The sequence below is a fragment of the Parasteatoda tepidariorum genome, chromosome 1, assembly GCF_043381705.1.
Source record: "Parasteatoda tepidariorum isolate YZ-2023 chromosome 1, CAS_Ptep_4.0, whole genome shotgun sequence".
NCBI lineage: Eukaryota > Metazoa > Arthropoda > Arachnida > Araneae > Theridiidae > Parasteatoda > Parasteatoda tepidariorum.
This window is the reverse complement of record NC_092204.1, coordinates 33,363,542-33,384,981: the sequence shown is the minus strand read 5'-3', so window position 1 is coordinate 33,384,981 and position 21,440 is coordinate 33,363,542. Positions and strand designations below refer to the sequence as shown.

The 21,440-nt window shown below is 31.1% G+C and overlaps 1 protein-coding gene across 10 annotated transcripts in view; it reads right to left on the bottom strand.

Annotated features, from left to right (window-relative positions):
• The window catches only part of LOC107442660 (RIMS-binding protein 2), a 106,965-nt gene that overhangs the window by 13,837 nt on the left and 71,688 nt on the right, over positions 1-21,440 (bottom strand). For 5 of the 10 annotated variants that reach the window (XM_043057810.2, XM_071178482.1, XM_071178477.1 and 2 more), the window contains 12 exons: positions 20,789-21,150; positions 18,826-18,901; positions 18,598-18,747; positions 17,143-17,241; positions 16,857-17,044; positions 12,542-12,623; positions 12,302-12,463; positions 9,456-9,593; positions 5,314-5,490; positions 4,369-4,517; positions 1,299-1,496; positions 96-188 (listed from right to left, as the gene is read on the bottom strand). In XM_043057810.2, the coding sequence (XP_042913744.1) occupies positions 96-188; positions 1,299-1,496; positions 4,369-4,517; positions 5,314-5,490; positions 9,456-9,593; positions 12,302-12,463; positions 12,542-12,623; positions 16,857-17,044; positions 17,143-17,241; positions 18,598-18,747; positions 18,826-18,901; positions 20,789-21,150 (1,874 nt within the window). The remainder of the gene's footprint in view (positions 1-95; positions 189-1,298; positions 1,497-4,368; positions 4,518-5,313; positions 5,491-9,455; positions 9,594-12,301; positions 12,464-12,541; positions 12,624-16,856; positions 17,045-17,142; positions 17,242-18,597; positions 18,748-18,825; positions 18,902-20,788; positions 21,151-21,440) is intronic. The other 5 variants (XM_071178493.1, XM_071178487.1, XM_071178489.1 and 2 more) reach the window with 3 other exon arrangements.

The following is a 21,440-nucleotide window of genomic DNA, read 5'->3' as shown; positions in this document are numbered from 1 at the left end:
AATAATTTAACTCTATTTTTTTTGCTTGCTTATTTCATGGCAGATAATAATATTTACTCGCATTACAAGATTTAATCTTATACAAAGCATCTCACTTCTGAATGCATTAAATCCTCTTCAGGTTCTTCAGCAATATCTGATAATTCAGATCTAATTCCTTCTTCTACCAAGTCTTCTACTCTAGCTCCCTAAAAAATGCACAAAAAAAATCAGATACTTGGCAAATTTAAGCTGCAAGCTTGACAGAGTTACAACATCCATAAGCAGTGGAGCCCATATACCAGAAAGAAGGAAGTGATAACATTAGTGCAGATGAGGGTATGGATATGAAACAAATAGATATCTTCTTAGAGAGAAAGAAAAAAACACCAATAAAAAGCGAGCTTAATTTTGTTAATTGAATGATAAACACCACATCGATTATATTAAATAGAAACACCAATTGAAGATCTTAAATTAAACAACTAGATTTAATAAAAATTTATGAAATAAACGAATACTTTAGACAATTGTTTTTAAATGCATTTAATCTTGTAGTAAATGCTTATCATAACACATGAAAGTTGCAATGCAAAAACAACAAAATGCTCTTAATATAGTGTTTTAGAAAAATCATTCTAAAAGGTTTTAAATATGGAAATGGGTGGATTAGTGGAAGCAGAGTTAGGGTAGGTTAGCCATTCTGCAGCAAGATGTAAATGCCAACACTTCTTGTGCATCTCTTTTAACACGATTTTTCGCCTAATAAAGGTTAGAAAAGGTTAAATGTAGGAGAATTGCGTCTAAAGGTGTTGCGAAACACATTGTTCTATAATTTTTCCAGTCTAACAGCGCCATCTTTTGATGAACTTTGTAACGAATTTTGAATTTTGGTGATCACACTTGTTTTCTAAGCAGATCGCGACAAACCAACATTTTTGTCTCTTTCCATTAAAATCTTTTGTTATTTTTGCTATCCGGTATGCCATAAATGATAATTAAAAGTAAAACAGTAACGTGAAACATACATATTGCTGTTTTCATAAAAAAAAATTGTCAATATTCTAGGATTAAAAGTTTTGTTCCTTCTATAAAATACTGTCAGTAAAACTCTTCAATTTTATTATCGAAAAAAAATTGAAAAGTTGTGATATAATAACACTGAATGCATGGAATTAATATGGTAAAGTGTTAAGTTTTTTCCTACTGTGAAAAGGAGAGTTAAATTTTGATTTCTTAATGCACAAGAAGTAGTAGCAAGAATATTAAACAACGGCAAGCAGCCCACAACCAATAAAACCGTCTGTCTTGAATTTCACCTGTTGCCCGTTAGACCCTTCAGTAGCAGCGGCGGCAGGATCGAACTCAGCCGTCCTGCGAGCCACATGCTTCAGAAGTTCGGCTAGCTCTGTATCCGATTCGGAATCGGAGCTGCCTGTAGACCTCCTCCTTTGTGGTCTTTGTGGTTCCTTTTCGCCATCTTCCACGTGGACCGCATCCGTTTCTGTCTGGTGGAGCTTTAAAGGGATGGCAACAGAGATTTAGAACTAGATTTCACTCTAAGGACTATTGAAAATTCTGGGTAAATACTGAAATTCCATTCATATTTTTTACTTATTATATACAAGATTTCTAGTCGTAATTTTATGTAGATTTATCATTTAGAACTGTATATGTTGTCCTCTCTGAACGGCAATATATTACAAACCAATATGGCATTAAATATTTATCAAATTTATTTTTTAGTAAAGCATATTTCAAAACATCGAGTTTTGTAATTTTTTTAAAAAATTCATTATATAAAATAAATAATTTAAGTTAAGTGATAAGATTTGAATAAATTTCGTATTTCAAAGTTGTTTTAAAGATATTTTGATTTTTTAAAAATTAATTTATTGAAGAAAGTAAATAATATGAATGAACATTTGTATATCGAGTATAAGAACTGTAGAAAAAAAGAATACAAATAGATTAAACAAGTAAATTTACAGAGTATGGGGGAATACGGTATTTCGAAAAGCATGCAGTGTGGGACTTCTAAATATCTGGATAGAGTTCCAAAGGATGAGCATTTTGGTTTATTAAACATGAAGAATTTAGAAACATTAAAGTCACAGATTAGTGGCCAGTTTGATGATAACTGCATTGACAACAATGTTGATATAATTTATTTGTAGTAATAGATAGGTCATGGGTTCATGAGTCTCATTGCCTCAAACAAACAGGTGGATGGTATCATGGCTTCACGAGATTATTTTCGTGGCAAGTTTGCATAATACTTGACTAAGAGCTGTGGTGGCTCAGGAGATAGAGCGTTCGCCTTTCAATGAAGTGAAACGAATTCGAAACCCAGTGATGGCTGGTTGAAACAAATTCAACATCCAGCTCGCACCGATCACAGTGCTGACATGAAATATCCTCAGTGGTAGACGGACCAGGGGTTAGAGTCCCCTTGCCACCAGGCTAACCATGAGAGATTTTTGAATTCCATAAAAAAGTCCTCCACGAATGCAAATTTGGATCGGCTGTTCAACGACCACAATAAAATAAAATACTTGACTAAGTCCCCTTGCCGTTAGGCTAATTGTGGGAGGTTCTCATGGTTTTCCTCTCCATGTTACGCAAATATGGGTTAGTTCCACCAACAGGTCCCCCATGAAGATAAATTTCTCCCAATACTTGATCCGAAAATTCCATTGTCTTCGGGATTGGGTTCAAAATTACTAGGCTACTGAGTTGAGCATTGGATTCAGAATTTGGTCGGCTGTTCAACGCCAATTATAAAATGAAATACGTGACTAATAAGACGGATAGTTCATCTGTTAGATATAATTCCCAGTCAAATCTAAGCACTCCTGCTACTTGGCTGAGAGGTCTAAGAGGGCTTAGGTAGTACACCACCAATATACACCACCAATACACCACCTAAGGACAGATTGAAAGCGTTAGCCTCTGACATGCTTTGACTTTTCCTGAAACTCGTTGAATGTTTTGTACTGGTTTATCGTAATCAAACCCTGTCATGACTGCTACATTTACTGCAGTAGGTGACACCTTTCTGTGTTGAGATCTTTGGCTACAGTCTTCAATCCATTGCTGAACTAGGAAACCAATGATAAATGGTACACTTTTAGGGGGCTTCATGCAGATACACCATCATAAGACTGTGGATCACTCTACCTTGTATCCCGCTGTTTAATACTGACCGTTATAGTCATTTTTTGTCATTATTGTTCAGGCTCTCAATGACTACGGTGAAAGGAGATGTCTCCTATAGTAATACCTGCCCCCTTGCGCTATCCATAAATTTTACGTAACTTAAGTCCCTTTTTGTCTATCCCATTGGTTATACCTGTCGCATTGCTTATGACTTGTGTGAATTACATCTACACAATTTTAGTAGTAGCAACACAAATCATGAAATAAATGGAGAGATTTCATTTCGCGATTCGACGAACTATCACATATACGTGCTTATGTTTTGATCTAACTGTGCATGTCCATGGCCACAGGTTCTTCAAATCACGCTTGATCAAATTCAGAACGTACGTTCACGATTATGTGTACGACACGAAATTCTTGAATATCTCTAATAGGACGTGTGTTGACGACATTACACTTCAGATCTATTTGTGCACAACTAAAAACTTTTGTATCGATAGAAAACTTTTGTATTGATATGCTAGGTATTCATATATCTCTGCAACGTGACTATCACAATACTTTCTCTCATCACTTTACGACTCTACGAAGCACAAGTTCAAAACTAGCATAATCAAACCATGCTATATTCAGAAACACCTCTTCCAAGTTAAATATAAAAGCATTTGAACTCCCTCCGAGGCAGAAATTTTAATCATGTGTATCAATTTAGGGATTGAGATCTCATGTATTTTTCAATAAATAAAATTCTGAATTTATAAATTATATTAAAATATTATATTGTTTTAATGGTACTCCAATTAATCGCGGAGTTATTTTTTAGCAGCACACCAATTAAATTAAATTAAATTAAATTAGAAGAAAATAAACTGGCCATAGCTAAATCAATCTGTATGGGGGCTAATCTTAAAGAGGAAACGAAGTTATAAAAATAATTTTTCGAGAAAAAAATGGTGAATGAATTAATTATATGAAGGTAAACCCTTTGTTGATCTGAATATTAATTATAATTTATTTAATACTGACTTTTTAAAAAACTACGCTTTGATAACTTATTATTTTTCCTACGTTAAATTAAGTTTTGGGCACTAAAAGTTCATTCAAGAAAAATATTTAAAGAAAAAGAAATTGTCAGAAAAAACTATAGGAAGGAAGTTCTAAATAAAATTATATCGTGATTATAAATTTTTTATGCTTATTATGAGATTCGAAATATGTAATACATACCAGTGTTGCTGCTACACCTTTTAATAATTCCACAGGAATCAGACAAGGCATAGAATCAATGGATAAATTATCTCCTGATTTTGTCCGCACGGTCACGGCTCGTTTCTTTAAAGGAGCTAGATTTAAAATGTCTAGTAAAGCATGATCTCCTGTAAAAATGTAAAAGTTTGGGTTATTATTTGGAAAATAAAAATAAAGTTTAAATGTAAAAAAATATATTAGCTGTACCGAAAAATCATGGTTTCCATATTTTTAGTATAATATCAAAAATAATTACGAAAGCTTATACATTGAAGGTCTGAAATTGATATTTAAACCGAGAAGAAGTTAAGATACTATAAAAATCTATCCAGTAAGGCAAGAGACTAAGACAGGATGAAAAACATCAAAGGCATTTCAATAGTCTACTGAAACTGGGAGGCATTTACAATAATCACCTATCTCATCGTCTCTGTTCTTTCCGGCAATCAAATATGTTTGGATGCTTTCAGTTCCATCTTCCTCTGTAGCGATTCGTTAAGATTCCATAACTTTTTCCCCTCTATCTTAAATATTAATTTGATAATTCTAATTTATACTTTTTTGATTAAATTTTTTCAAAAGGGCTCAAATATAGAGTGAGAGCATAACTACGGAAGACTCTTGCTGCATGTAGAATTTGCCATTTCATTAAAGAATAGTTTAATTAAATTGTAATTTTTCATACAAAAATTATAAAAATGAATATTTTTTTATAAATGAATTACGAAAAATGAAATGAAAAAAAAAGGAAGTCTCTAATATTGTGGCGTATATTTGCAAATACTTTTTACTTCATTTTTTTTAAAAAGTAATTCATAAATCAATAAACTTTGTGCAGAGAATCAAACTGCTGTAATGAATTGATTTATAAAACTATCAAGTTTATGATTAACTAATCTAGAATACCTGTGTGATTATAGATACCTGTAGGACTTTCAATTTCTTGAACTTTTCGATCTCCTGTATAAACAGCATATCCTGTAACAGGAGCCCCATTAGATGTTCCTCTGTTATTTATGGTGACAGGTAACCATGTTACTAGCAATGTGCCATCTTGTGGTCCTGGTTCCACTTGCACATCAAGAGGAGGTTCAGGAAGACCTAAATATTGTATTGCAATTTAAAAAAAAAGAAAGAAAGACACATTTCTGTTATTGATACTCATAAGCCTGGGGAGCAACACTACTAAAAAGTCAGTAATTTTAATATTTTTCATAAGTTTTGCAACTTGATTGCCTTTACTGTACTGAACTGAATATAGAACTTCAAAAAAATAAAACATTAATTTTTGTCAATTCAACAATCCTTAAGGTGTATTTTCTTACGTTTGGTAACCATTTCGTCACGAAATCAAGCGATTTTTAATGAAGCATAAACTTGAAACATTTGTCGAAACTGATTCCCCTTCGTGTGTCACCTCAATATTTCTTTAAAATCCTTAATATTTTTTTAATCCAATTTTTTAACCATTTAACCTGCATAAGGGGATGGTACAGGGGTTAGGGCACTCACTTGGAACGCATGCTTCTAGAGTTCGTTTCATAGTTATGACTCATTAACCAATACTCCTTTTATATTTTCTAATCAAATACGTTTATTTAGCAGACCGGCCTACGTAGGGGTCAGGGAACTGGCCTTGCACCAGAAAGGTTCTGTGTTCGAATCCCGGGAAAGGCATGGATGTTCTTTCATTCTCTGTACTGTCCTTACTGTGGGAGCAACGTTGGCCCACCTAATATGGTGCCACTGAAAGAGTGGCCAACAAATCTAACTTTCAGATGCTTGTATGACTTAGGCATTGGAAAAAAAAATGTTTTTTTTTTTAATGTGTTGCATTAAATGCAACATATTGCAAACGTTGTATTTAATGCAACATATCCTCAATAAGTGAAGATAATGATTTCAGTGACTTACGGAAATGTTTGCTTGGATCGTTAACTAGGAAACAGTTTCGCCAATAACGAAGAAATCTTGAAAATTTTGAGTAATAATTGTGTACAGTGATAATAGTCAATTTTGAAAGCGAGCACTCTATACCATTCTTATAAGCTGCAAATCAAGTGCAAAAGAAAGATTATTAATTATAATTAACTTAAAATGATAGAATATTTCGAGCCGGATGTAGAGAAATTGAGGGAGTGTGATTAATTGAATTGGGAGTAGTAAAGAAAATTAAGGACAAATATACTTTAATTAATTACCCTGCACTTTCACTTGGTGTGCCACTTTTTAAAATAAATTTAAAACTTTCACTCAACGCTTTACTAGTAGATCGAAAAGCTAATGAAAGTTTTGTTTAAACCCTCTGCTTACATATAAAGTGTCAGTATTTTTGCCTCACATATATTTTTAGAATTTTAACTAAACATGAAATGAAAATTACCCATTAGAGGCGACAAATTAATTTGTTAGCGGGAAAAACGCAAAAAAAAAAACATCAACCCCCCCAAAAAAATGCACGACTGAAGAATTTATGATAAAAAACAAAGCCAGTTTAATTGTTTAATGATACATCAAGATGTTTTCAATGAGTGTTTTACAGCTACACTTACTAGCCTCCGTTAATAGAACAGGTTTTGATGCTTTTAATCTCGTCTACCTAGTTTATGAATTGTGACGTTTTAATAACGTTTTTTTATGTTCAAATATTGATTTGTGACTCGTAAGGTGCATGTTTTTATAAATTTTTTTTTTAAAATTTAACTGTTGACAAAAATCTATAAAACATACACCATAACCACGCACACCACGCACTAGCGAAAAAAAGCACAAAAAGCTTATAAATAGCTAACTCTTGGATCATTAAATGGTATATTATTTACAATTACATGGATATAGAAAACTGTATAATGTTTTTGAAAATATACACAAGCTTATTTGGTAGTGTCACAGACAAATGGAAAGTCAATATTTGTAAGCAACATATCATGCAAACATCGATTAAACATTTAAAAACAGATAAAGAGTTGTAACTTGATGCAAATGATAGTAACTGTTTAGTAATTGAAATTAATAATTAAATCAAGCACATCAATGCATACACTGAGAAACGCAAGCAAAATTTCACTGTTTTGGTGAAACATCGACTCAGCATAGTGCAAATGAAGCTGTTACACTGACATTTATCAATGAAAAATTCGTTTAAGTTACATGTTTTACATCAATAGGTATTAATATTAACAAGCTATGAATAACACAGTATTTATATATCCAGAACGTGTAACGGTATGAGTATCTATGCAGTGAATCTCTGTTATATCAAGACTGGACTAACGCCACTTTTTTTAGGATTATCTTTCTGAGTTTTTAAGAATAAATAAAAAAACAACGACACATTTTTTTCTTAAGTATTGTTTTTATATTTAAAAATTAATGCACAATATATTGAATCTAAGTTAATGTTTAACATATTTTGATAAAATATGTAAAAAAAATGTTTTATAAATTATTTTGTTAATCAATTTAGTGTAGCAGCTTTATCTTAAAAATATTTAACTGAATGCTCATCGTATGGCCATCGAAACTTAGATATTTTGTACAACACGAAAAAAAAGCCTCTTACGATTTAAAGGAATATACAATTGAAAGCATGCATTAAAAGACGAATAAAATGACGAAATTCTGATCAAAGCTATTGGTTTATCAGCTTTCTTTTAAGATATCCACTCAAAATAGAGAATTTTTTAAACAAAGTACATTGAGCAAAATTGAAATCTTATTACTCTAAATAACTTTTTAACTAATTATTAAATTTTCGCGTACTAAGAGGCTATATTAGGAGTTCTAAAGGTTAACCTTTTTAGGGATAGAGGGGTTAGTGGGTAGCTCTCTGATGGATAAATCTCTTTTTGTAACTTAAAATATCGTCAATGTTAATTAATTAGCATGTTTAATACCAACTCTCCAAAATGTTACTATAGCCTCTTAGTACATGAAAAGAGAAAAAAAAAACTTTGATTAAATCAAATGATCGTACTGTATGGTGTTAAGTTTCTGGCAAAAAAATAAATAATTAATTAATAAATAAAAAGAAACTATACCGTATTTGAATCATTCATTTGGTAGTTTTTCAGTTCATATGATAACAGTTTACCAGAAAATCTGGTTTGAAAATTATAGTTTTTATTACCATAAAAATAGTAAAAAAAATACAAAACTCAAAAGTAAATTTGACCGAATAAATGGTTTTCATGCCATGCTCTAAGACCTATATCGTGATAAAATTACTAAATTTGACTTCTTTTTATTAAATTTGACTTCTTTTACTAAATTTGAATTCTTTTACCAAATTTTATTACATATTATATAACTGCATTTAATTGTTAATCTTACCAATAATTAATACGAACGCACTTTGGTAAAAATTACCGAGATTTTTGGTGTTTCTTTAGAAACTGAAACACTATAAATTTTATCATATTCTAATAATTTTGACCATGTTTATTGCACAGTGGGGAAATTTGAACATTGTATCAAAAGTTATTCTGGTGTTTCGATTTTTATTTTCCGTTCTGTACCATGTTTATTCATTAAATCAAAACTGCGTTTTAGTTCTACTTAAATCATTGAGAAATTATTAATGCTATATTCTATTTCAAAATGCGTTATCTTTCCTCTCTTTTTGAAGCATAATATTAAGCCGAGAATAAAGGAATTAAAATTAAAATTTATATGATGAGTGGATATTTTTGAAGCATGGCTTAATTTAATTACCAATGCCATTACATACTGTTTATGGAAAATAATTCAACATTTAATCTGAATTATATATAAAATAAGATAAAAAAAGGGTACAAAAACAGCCAAACTTATCTGCAAGCATGACTTCATGGTAGGTTGGTAGTACAGGCAGCCATTAACGCTGCTTGCAGATCTACGGCATAAGAAACATCACCATACTAGTTTACTTTAGTTGTGCGAATAGTTAATATATTAGTTTAGCATTGGCTACACGAAGTGATACCTCTTTTATTACCATAGATGTGCAGTTTCAGCAAAAGCAGGGATTGTTAGTGCTTGAAGAAGATTACTCAGAAGAATCACAAAGAGAAGATAAAAAAATTAACCTTTACAACCTTTGGGAAGAGTCTTAAACTCAATGGCTGATGTTAACAGTCCAATCTTTTTCGGATTATCGTGGTTGAAGAACAACCGGGCAGGACGAGCTCTGACGGACACTCGGTATGTAGTGTTTGGTGCTAAGCCTGAAAATGACCCAATAAATTATGGTTGGTACTTTGAAAAGTAAGTAGTAAGGTAAAGAAAATATAATGACTTAAAAAGTTAATTTTTTCGAGCACGCATGACGTGCTGAAATTTTGATAAAATGAATTCAAGGTTCCTTATCTAGAAAATGCATTGTTTTTATTATTTAAAAAGTTAAGGCATCCGACTGGTTTTAATTGATTTCATTTTATTTTTGGTACTTGGAAGGTTATAAATCTACAGTCAACTTAAAAAATTTTTAAAATGAGGACAATATTGAGCATAAAACTATATCACGCCAACAGCTCTGCGACAAATATATGCATAAATATCGAAATAATGTTTTTCATAGATCAATAATATAATTTTCTATGTTTTGAACTAAAATCTTCAACAAAATTCAAATATATGATAAAATGGAACTAAATATGCTGTTTAGTATAGATTTATTGCTGAAAATTCTAAATATTGTTACTTAGAGCAAATTCACACTTAGACCTTAGATAATAATAAATTTACTCTTAGACCTTAGCTTTTAGTTCAAAACATAGCTAAAATTATACAAAATATACGCACAAAGTTTCAGGGAATTGTATATTAATTTTTTTTGTAATGTATTTTAGCGTAAAGAGATTTCCTCAAAGTAAGCTATTGCTATTTTGTTCCGTTTGTCAGCAAGCGAAAGAACAACTACAAATTCGATTCTAAAGATCAGAGAACACAAATATAAAAAGATTTAGAAAGCTAATGAACAAAAGTTCAAGTACAGACAGTAAAAGAAAAAAAGAAATTAAATTTTTGTCGAAATTGCCGAGTTTTACGCAGTCGGATAAATAAAACTAATTTGATTAACCGATTAAGAGAATATTGCACTTTTTTTTCAAGCAAAAATCAAACTATGTTTTGGTTGTTCTGCTAGTCTAAAAATCCCCTTTTAGTTTGAAATATTTCAAAATAATTTTCAAACAAAACCTTAATTGTTCGGTTGGTTTTAAAATTGATTTTTATTGCTTTAAACCTTATGTAAAATACTAGGTAGATTTTACTAATTTCAAATTTTGCGATCACCATTTTTGAAATTTTATGGCATTAGAATTAAAATAAATTTTTTTTTCGTGGCACTGTTTTACTTTAACAAATAATTTCAAAAAAAACCCCACATGATACTAATAAGATAAATAGACTGATTCACTGAATGGCGATACAAATTTCAGTGATAAATAGAGTCAGTACGACACTAACATTCTTATATCAGGAATTTGGCTATTTTTGGAAATTGGACTTTTACGCAGTTCTTGCATATCTTCTGTAATTGAAATTAAAACTCATAGAAATTACAGAAAATCTGCAGCAGTTGGTAACCCATTATTTGCAAAACTAGTCTCTACAGAAAATCCGTTATTAGTATTTTCTTACTATTTCTTTCTCTCGCTATTTGGCAGGATAGCATAAAAAATTTTAAAAACAATAATATAATATTTACCTTTAGGTAAAAATTGTGCTAATTCTCTTACTAGTTGAATCAATGATAATAAATTTAATTACTTTTCCTTTGTATTTCATAAATTTTAAGCAATAAATTTGTCGAATTGAATAAAGGTTGCATAACATGTTTTTGAGAAATTATTTCAGTTTATACGGAGTGTTATAACAAGAGCTAAGAGTTTAAATTCCAAAATAAATAGTTTCCCCCCCCCATTTAATCACGATGGGGATAAACTGCAGTTATGGTAAATATAGAGCAGCGCCTTTTTGATGAATGCTCTATTTCATTTTGTTGGTTGATTTAGCTTCATCAACGAAATTTTTAATCACGAATTGGCATAAATGTGGCTGTATATCAGTATTCTAGGGTTTAGAATTATCTTTCAAACCCTTAATGATAATGGGTTTATTGACATTTAGTTTTAAACAGAAAAAAAAGAAACTTTAAAATCTGCTACAAAAAGTAATGTATTAGGGGTACCGGAAAGTAACGTCGCTTCGGTGCATTTGATATTTGTTAACAAGATTTTATTTTTTAATCAATAATTTCTTCACCCTCGTTAACAACAACCTTTCAATGCCTTTCAAAAATGGATTGGTTTTTAAGACAAACGAATATTTAATGCGTCGAAACGACATTACTTTCCTGTCCCTCTAATATTTGTTTATTGTATTGTTCTATACATAACTGTAATTTTTCTACCATATGATCACATGGAAATTTTTGAATTTAACTTTAAAGAAACTATTGTATCCGTTTTCACTTATTTTTTCAGAAAACCAGTATCTGTATCATGATTTATGTATACGAATACATTTTTTTCTCAAAACATAACTCTTAAAACTTCATACTCAATATTTTCAATTCTGAGATTATAAAAAATATATAAACAAAAATTTTAAATTATGTTTATAACTTGTACAAAATATTTTAATTTAACTATTTAGGAGTAAATTTTACTATTATAAATATTTTCACTTAATAGTATTATAAAAATATACCTTAAGTTAATACTAAGAAAGATACGTAGTATGAAATGAAGTAAGCTCCATATGTTCGTCATAAAATCATTCAGTCAAACAAATAATATTCATAAATATATGACAGATGAATATAATACAGTATTTTAAAAATGAAACATTAATTTCATTCTCACATTTTCTATTTCTAATTTAGGAAGGTATAAAAATAACATAAAATTGAAAGATTTAAAGCATTTACCTGAGATTGGATGGCGGAACACACTAGGTTTCAGAGTTTTCACTTCGACGCTATTTATGGCAACGACGTGCTGGAAGTTGCTGTTGCTGGGCAACCAGCTAATAACAGCTGACGTCGATGTGACGTTCAGAGCTTTGACACAAACGGGAGCTAATGGTATATCTATGAAATAAAATGTTATTTGAGTCATTCAAATTGTACGTGAAAAAAGCAATATTGTACATAATTTTATAAAAATACCTTTTCCTATTACTATTGTACAAGCTGCATCTCTGGAATGTCGACCAGTGGAACTGACAGATCGAACGCTTATTCTGTGAGGCTGTAAATGCATTGTACACTGTTAGTCATTTTGGAGCGAGTTGAACCGTAACATCGTTTAAAATTGCTGCCTCCTTAATATGAAGCAAAAATGAACCATATTCTTGTACAGTGCGCAAAAGAAAAAACTGACCACACTGAATAACTTTTGATCTAATGATCGAGTTTTTTTTTGTTGATATAAGGGTTGAGTTTCTTTGATTTAATGGTTGAGTTCTTTTGATCTAATGATAGAGTTCCATTAAGATTGAGTGCGAAATCTTCACAATCTTGGACTTACTCTTAATGGTTTCAATTAACTTTAAATATACTACTTATTTTGTATGGACGATATTTTAATTTGCGAAATACAGATATAAAAACATACTTTCTCTAAATAAACATACCTTTTTTTCAACGGATTTCTGATTTCCAAAATATAGGAGGTAGTCGAAATATGGGAAATATTGTCTCAATAGTTTGGTCAGGATAAAGTTCGGACAAGCCTTAATGTTAATTTTTTACGTATTCCGTCATGTCTCGAGAACTTTTTTTAGTGAACTGAATAATTTTTGCACTCAATCATAAAAATTCATTCAAAGATATATCCATGCAAAATATAACTTTTAGTAAACATTTATTATTTATTATTTTATTTAATAGTCGAAAATATTTTGAATTGTAATTTATACAATTTTTTACACAATTTTAAAGAATGCAGTTTTAAATGGCAAAATTCAAATTTTGAGCAAAATTGGTCGAATAGCACCTGAGAAATCGAATTTTGAAAAAAATCGTATTCTTAAAATTCGATTTCTCAGGAACTATTCAACCGATTTCGCTCAAATTTTGTATTTTTCTATTGAAATTTGCACTCCTTAAAATGATGTAAAAAATTGCATAGCTTAGAATTCAAAATATTTTTGACTATTATTAATATTATTATACTATTATTATGCTTTAATATTAACATATTATTATGCTGAATATTATTCTGCATGGAATTATCTTTGGATAAACGAATTTTATAATTGCATGCAAAAAATTTTCATTTCACTTAAACAGTTTTAGAGATATTTTGAAATATATAGAAAGTAAAATTGACATAAGGGGTCCAAACCTTGGACTGCTCTCCTGACTAAACTATTGGGACTAACTATATATTTTCCAGATTGTGGCTAATTCCTATATTTTGAGAATCAGAAATCCGAATCCGTCGAAAAAAAGGCATGTTTCTTCAGAGAAAGTACTTTTTTGTGTCTGATTACCTAACTAAAAATATAGTCTGCAGTGATTATTTACCATATTTGAGGTCATCCTCTCAAACCACCAAGATTGAGTCTTAGAACGTGAAGATCCGATCATCAGATCAAAAGTTATTTAGGGTGATCTGTTTAATTCTTTTGTGCACTTTATATTCAGATACTTTTAGTTATAGAATCTATGGTTATATTTCTTGTAGAAACTTAACAACTTTGAGATTTTTAGAATTTTTTTGTTCTATGGCAAAGAATTCTATTCTTATATTCCATATTTCTGATCCTTTTAGCAATTCATATTAGTTTACTATTTGACCTATAATTCGGATGGCTATAAATAGGGACAAAGGTCATCATTATAAAGGTCATCATTATTATCATCATCATTTATCTAAGAAAAACGTAAATATTTATTATTATTTGTCTATAGTTCCAAATTGACAGAAAGTAAAATTTTCGCAAAATATTCGTTTTGGAAATACCGGACAAAAAGGGGTTGATTGCCCACTTATGTATAATTGGCTGAAAATTTCATGATACACATCACTCTGATATGTTGGCAATCTATCCAAAAAAATCTCTTAAGTTCCTTCACGGGCTGCATTCCAAAAATTGGGAGAGGGGACAAATGAGGAAGAAACAATGCTATCTAGGCAAAAGGAATATTAATTTTCCATGTATTTATTAACGATAAAGCAAACAGAACGAAATAAATTAGATAGAGCTATAAAGTTATGAAATTTTAGCATAAACAATAAAAACTTTTACTTATATATATCAATGCGCCTTATATTTTTTTTTGATGAAGGAGGCAATGTTTTCTGCGCATTTTGCTACGCTGAGTCAATCATCTCTAAAACAAATAGTTCGAAAGTTATAAGAGTATTCTTCTTCAAAAGTAGAGTTTAATTTCTTAAAATCGATTAACGCATCCGACATTAAATACATAATTAAGCAAAATATTGGACCAACTGCATAGTTTAATTCTGCTAAGACAAGTAATGCAAAATCTCTTAATGATATGGTATCGTAATCCACAGCTGGCAGTAGGAAGAAAATGAAATCTTTCATTGGTCCAAGAAATGTGTGAACTTCTTATCACGGTTTTCACACCCGGGAAAAGCCTAAAACTGAAAATAGTAAAATTGAACGGAAAAATCTAACAAATAATTACAACATGAACATGGGAGATGTGAACAAGAACGAGTGGCTTTTAGAGAAACACAACATCAAAATCAGAAGGAAGAAATGGTACGTAAGCACATTAAGTGCAATTGAATTACCAAAGCGAACGAAAGTATAAAATATAGTCAGACGTGAAATATAAATATTGCATTTGAAACTGGACATATCAGCAAAAAGAGAAGTCAAGAAGAAGGCTTATCATCAAAACCCAAAATACTAAAAAACGTGCGATTTGGCGGAATAGACCACATTATTTCCGAAAGAGACGAAGGTAGATATACAATTTAGTTAGCAACAGAAGTATAAAGGGGTGTTAGACGTGAAATAGAAATATCGTATTTGAAACTGGGCGTATCAGCAAGAGGAAAAGTCGAATGACTCATTGCAAGCGCATCATTAAAATGAAAGGAACTGAAAAACCTGCGACTTGACGGAATAGACAACGCTATTTCCAAAAGAGACGAAGAGAGATATACAATTTAGTTGGCAACAGAAGTATAAAGGGGTGCTAGACGTGAAATAGCAATATCGTATTTGAATTTGGGCGTATCAGCAAGAGAAAAAGTCGGATGACTCATTGCAAGCGTATCATTAAAATGGAAGGAAATGAAAAACCTGCGACTTGACGGAATAGACCACGTTATTTCCAAAAGAGACGAAGAGAGATATACAATTTAGTTAACAACAGAAGTATAAAGTGGTGTTAGGCGTGAAATAGAAATATCGTATTAGAAACTGGGGGTATCAGCAAGAGCAAAAGTCGGATGACTCATTGCAAGCGTATCATTAAAATGAAAGGAACTGAAAAACCTGCGACTTGACGGAATAGACCACGTTATTTCCAAAAGAGATGAGGAGAGATATACAATTTAGTTAGCAACAGAAGTATAAAAGGGTGTTAGACGTGAAATAGCAATATCGTATTTGAAACTGGGCGTATCAGCAAGAGGAAAAGTCGGATGACTCATTGCAAGCGTATCATTGAAATGAAAGGAACTGAAAAACCTGCGACTTGGCGGAATAAACCACGTTATTTCCAAAAGAGATGAGGAGAGATATACAATTTAGTTAGCAACAGAAGTATAAAGGGAAGTTAGACGTGATATAGAAATATCGTACTTAAAACTTGGTGCATTAGCAGGAAAAAGAGTAGGCAGGTCTACCAAAACCACATCATCAAATCTAAAAGTACTGAAAAGCGAGAGCGGGACTTAACGGAATAGCACTATGACACTGATCTACGGAATAGCACTATCTACACTGATTAGATTAATGGGGACGCTAAAATATGTCGCTTTAAGACCCTCACTTGTTCAGGGTATCAAAGATTGCGACTTTGATAAATCAGTTCCTAACTATTAGAATAGAAACAACAAATATTACTACTAAACAAATACTATTACCATATCTAGAATATATACGAATACTATATCTAGAAAGGAGTAGGTGTAAAATTAAATTATCATTAGAAATGAGATCCAATAAGAAAATTAAACGTTTTCCTTCTGCGGATTTAAAAACGAATTTAAACATCTAATTTTAATCCATAAAACTTTCTTGAGAATGCATCGAACATTTCATTGTTCCTTCAATTAGTTTGTGTAGCAACCAATAAGAGAAATCTCATATCATTGGCATGAAATCTTTGGTAACTCATTGGTGATCTCTAGATGAACAGTAAAGACGGTTTCCTTGTTAAATTAATTTCAATCACATTATTGACTTTGAAGCAAACACTGGTGATTTTTTGATTTCTTTTTTCATAGAGGCATTTATTTTATAAATTATCTTTGAATAAGAGGAAATAGTACCTGATTACAATCAACTCCTTCCACTAGTGTTCGTGTTTTCTCTATAGCCCTTATTGTTGCTTTGGGAACACCATCCACATAAACATGATAAGCTTCTGCTGTTCCTCGCGGGGCATCTGGTGGGCACCAGCCGATTAGGATACTCTTGTTAAATTGTCTTTCTAAGACTAGTCTTGTTGGTGGTGGTACTGAAATATAAATATATTAATTTCCAGCAAATAAAGAAAATCAGTGTGCTAAGTGTTTCAAAATATATCAAGAAAAATAATCCAGTAAGAAGAATTACCTGGACCTTCATCTCTTTCTAAATCAGTTGTTATTTCATCTTCTTCAAAATCCTCAATGTCTTCTAAATCAATGTAATCATTCATTCGGTGGAAATCCTCTGTTAATGAGGAAAATGGTGAGTATATCAAAATACGCTTCTTTCTTATGTTTTAGTTTGAATTACATCATTTTGAGTAATTTGGAATCTGAATTGGATGAAATTTCAGGGCTTAATATTTAGTTTAATACCATACTCATGCCAGGGGCGGATCCAGAAATTTTTCCAGGGGAGGGTCATAGACTCAGATTCCCCCCCCTCCACAACTAATTTTTTTTATAAGGAAATTTTTTTTAAAATAATTTTTTTTGAAAAAAAAAAAAACTGAGGCTTTTAATGTTAGTCTTCTAATTTATTTTTTTCATAATGAACAATAGAACAATACATAAATAATTCAATTATTCAAAATCTTTAATAATAAATGTAATGTGTTTTTTAGCTTTTGTTAAACCTGTTGAAGAGCGCTTCAACATTATTAATGTTTACAATGAAACTATGACGAATTTCGCTTTAATCTTTTGGATTATGATTCTTGAAACAGTGAAGAGCAAAATTAGATGGGAAAAAATTGATTTTTCCGACCTACCTAAGTGTATATGCCCCCTTAAATAATTTTTAAAATATTTTATTTCTTTTGTAAACTATTAAAAAAAAAATTATTTTTTTTTTCTTAAAAATTTTTTTAAGNGGGGGGGGGGGTTATGACCCCTATGACCCCCCCCCACTGGATCCGCCACTGGCTCATGCTAGGGTTCTTATTTGAATTAAGTTTTCCAATAGTGTACAGCAGTTAGGTTATTTCTAAATCGTAAAGTAAATAAAAACTGAAAAATTGTTTATTTTATAAAACAATGTTACTCAAAATTTTCAAATTTTTCAGAGTTTGCAACTAAAAAGATATTTTGGAATGTCATATTTTATTCAAAAAATATAAGTTTAAAATTAAAAACAGAGCCCGAATATTTCAAGGTTATGTAGCGTTCGTTAACTCCGCCAAAGGGCATACCGCAATCATCCTTCAAATAAAATAAAAAAATGGCGAATGATTGTTCCGGCTGGTGCGCGAGATCAGTTGGACTGTATTGCTTTCATTTTTTTTATTTTGTGTTTAATGTTTTATTTTTTTGTTTTCATAATGAAATGTCTGAATGTGGGTTTCATCTTTTGTGCATAGTGAACCAAATTAATATCCTACATTCGAGGATTCTAAAAATATGTAATATAGACGATCTTCTGAACATTCTGCATAAATTTTTAATTGAATAGATTACAGTCGATTTTAAGGCTCTTGCCGACTTTTAAATGTTCGAGATAGCTGTTTCTGTACGCTAATTTTTTCATACAAAATACATAATAAAAATAAGGGTTAAAAATTAAAAACTAAATGTTCATATTAGAAATAATAAAAGTATGTACCCGTTGTAATTTTAGATTCTAGTCTACAGAACATTTGTGGATCGTCTCCAGCAAGATCTCCTTCAACGTCTCGAAATATTAAAGTACTTCCATCGTCTGAATCTCTTGTTCCATACAGTACTTGGGATTGAAATTCATAAAGATCTTCTCCTAAAATTAAATAAATGAAATATCTCATTCCCGTGGTATTTAATGTATTTCATTTTGTCTGTAGGAGATTGAACTCACCGGTTAATTTTTCAACAAAATTTGATGGTACCAATCCTCTTCTACCATCCATAAGTTCTCCATTAAAAAATCCATCCTGAAATGTGTTGTAAAGATTAGAATTTTTTAGGAAATTTTTAAATGTACTAAAGTATACCGAACACCGTCAGACAATTTTTTAAAAAGAATTTAATTTAAAAGACTTTTGATTCAATTTTGACACAAAAATCACATTGGACTACAAAAATGGACTTATGACCCTAATGATGATCCTAAGAGAATAATGGCGCATGGGTGGACTACACTGCCAGAATTTAGATGAACGAATCAGATGGAGGTAGTAAGTAGTCTTTGTATCATATTTTACTAAGTTTTACAACCATCCAACTGCCAGTGACTTTTTTAGATATTAAATCATCAGAGACACTAAAATGGATACCAACCACAAAAATCCTATTGGAGAAAGAGTAATCCTATCAGATACCCATCCATTATCACGGATAAACGATCTTCTGTCCAAGCCCTTCAATTTGATGACTGACCAGCACTGCACGAGCTGTGCTGTCCAGCAGACACATCAACACTATTAATATTATTAGCTGGCATACATAACAACAAAGCCAGCACATTAACACTATTAACACTTCTTAACATTAGAGTGATTAAGAATTATGCTACAAGAATTGATTACCTATAAAAAAAACTTATGTCAACCACAGTGCTGATGCAAGTTGTCGCTAGTGTTTGATGGATCATGGGTCAGAATCCTCTTGCAATCGAGTTAACCACGGAATTCCTGGTTTTCCTCTTTATCTAACTCATGCGCGAAGTAGTTTTACCAAAGATGTTTCATGCTTTACTTTTATTTAGGACGTAGATTGAAATTAAAAGGTTTACTCAAGATTCAATATTGAAGCTACAAGAATTATTGGAATTTAGGTTTGATTCTGCCTAACAATATCAGACACATTCTAACCAACTCTAAATATGTTTTTTATGATTTAAAATGCAATATTTTTCTATACAATTTTAAATGCTAAGTTGATAAAGTGGTGTTTCAGTGAACTTAAGTAAATTAGATTTAAAGTTTATATGTGGCTCTTTTTTGTAACTTTACTTAATCTCAGTGTTTTTTGGCAGGCTTTTGAAGATTACTTACAATTAATACTCAAAATTTTGAAGGTACACTGTTTTAACTGTAACTCTTCCTTTCATCGAAGGATTTAAGGATTTTTTTAGAACTCCGGTTCAGATTCACCTGCTTCATTTCCCGTAAACCTATTAAAGCTGTTATTATTATAGCCTATAACAGTCAAACCTATTACAGCTTTGAATGGCAGATGGTGTTAAGTGTAATTATAATAACTACAATTTGCAAAGTAAGAACAAAACAGCCTAGATAATATTCAATTTAATGATAAGAATTTCAAGTATTAGGTTGCATATTGCATAGTGAAAGGCATACACATTTTATATTTCAACTAATTTAAGTTGAAATTTAAAAAGAAACAAGAGTTGAAAGCGAACCACTATAGTTCAATTGTTAAGCCACTGAGCTTTAACTGTGAAGTTCTGGGGTTCAATTTCCAAATGGCGACTGAAAGCATACCAAACTTTAGATCGATGACTAACAGTTTGTGTGGTAAGTAAAGATGAATGGTCGCAATATTGACCATCATTCCGTTGGGCATGAAATTATAGTGCTTTAACCGCCTGACCCACAACGAGACACAGCGGGAATGCGTTTTAGAAACGAAAACTAACTTTATATTAAATGAACATGGATATTTCGACGAGTTATAATTTTTCTTCCATATAGGAATGAAAAACCTTTTAAAAAAACTCCCTTTTTTCGGAGAAAAAAAAATCTAAATGTGTAAGGTATCCCCTAATTGTTTTTGCACAATTTTCCACTAGATGAAACCTATATTATCACTCATTAATTTACAAAAACAAAAATGCACTAAAATTGAATCTAACTTACCTCATCCATCTCGCCAAATATTAGAACATAATCTCCAGCTGTAAGTTTCAATTCTGCCTCTGGGTTTTCATTCGGACTCTGCTTGATGGGGTCATAACTATAACGGGCGATGTAGACTTTACACTGGCCTCTATGTGGTAAATCGATGTAATCTATTTCATCGTACATGTCTTCTGATTTGGCTGTTACGGCAGGTGTTGTAGCATAGGGAGTACTGCTTGGTAATGCAGGTAATGAGGAATTGTAAGTAGTGCCCGACTGACCGATACTGCCTACATGCATACCAGATAGAGAAGAAGTGCCCGTTAATGGAGTACTGCTTCTACTACCTGGGGGTGTTGCTGAAAAAGGTCTTCTATTAGCTGCAAAACATAAAAAAAAAATATTTAAGGATCCAGATTAAATCTTAATGCGTATCAAATTTAATTGAAACATACATTCGCTTAAACTTTTTTGTCGTAACTTTTGCTGTTTTAATTTAAAGGTAGAACAATGTTACTAAAATTCTATATGATTGAAAATTTATTGTATTAGTTATCATATAAAGTTTAAATGAAAGTTTTAAATATTTTGGGTTATTTTTTTCTTTATTTATTTAGAATTATTTTAATTTCCAAAAGTTTTTAAATTAGAAATATTTTTTATTTAATTA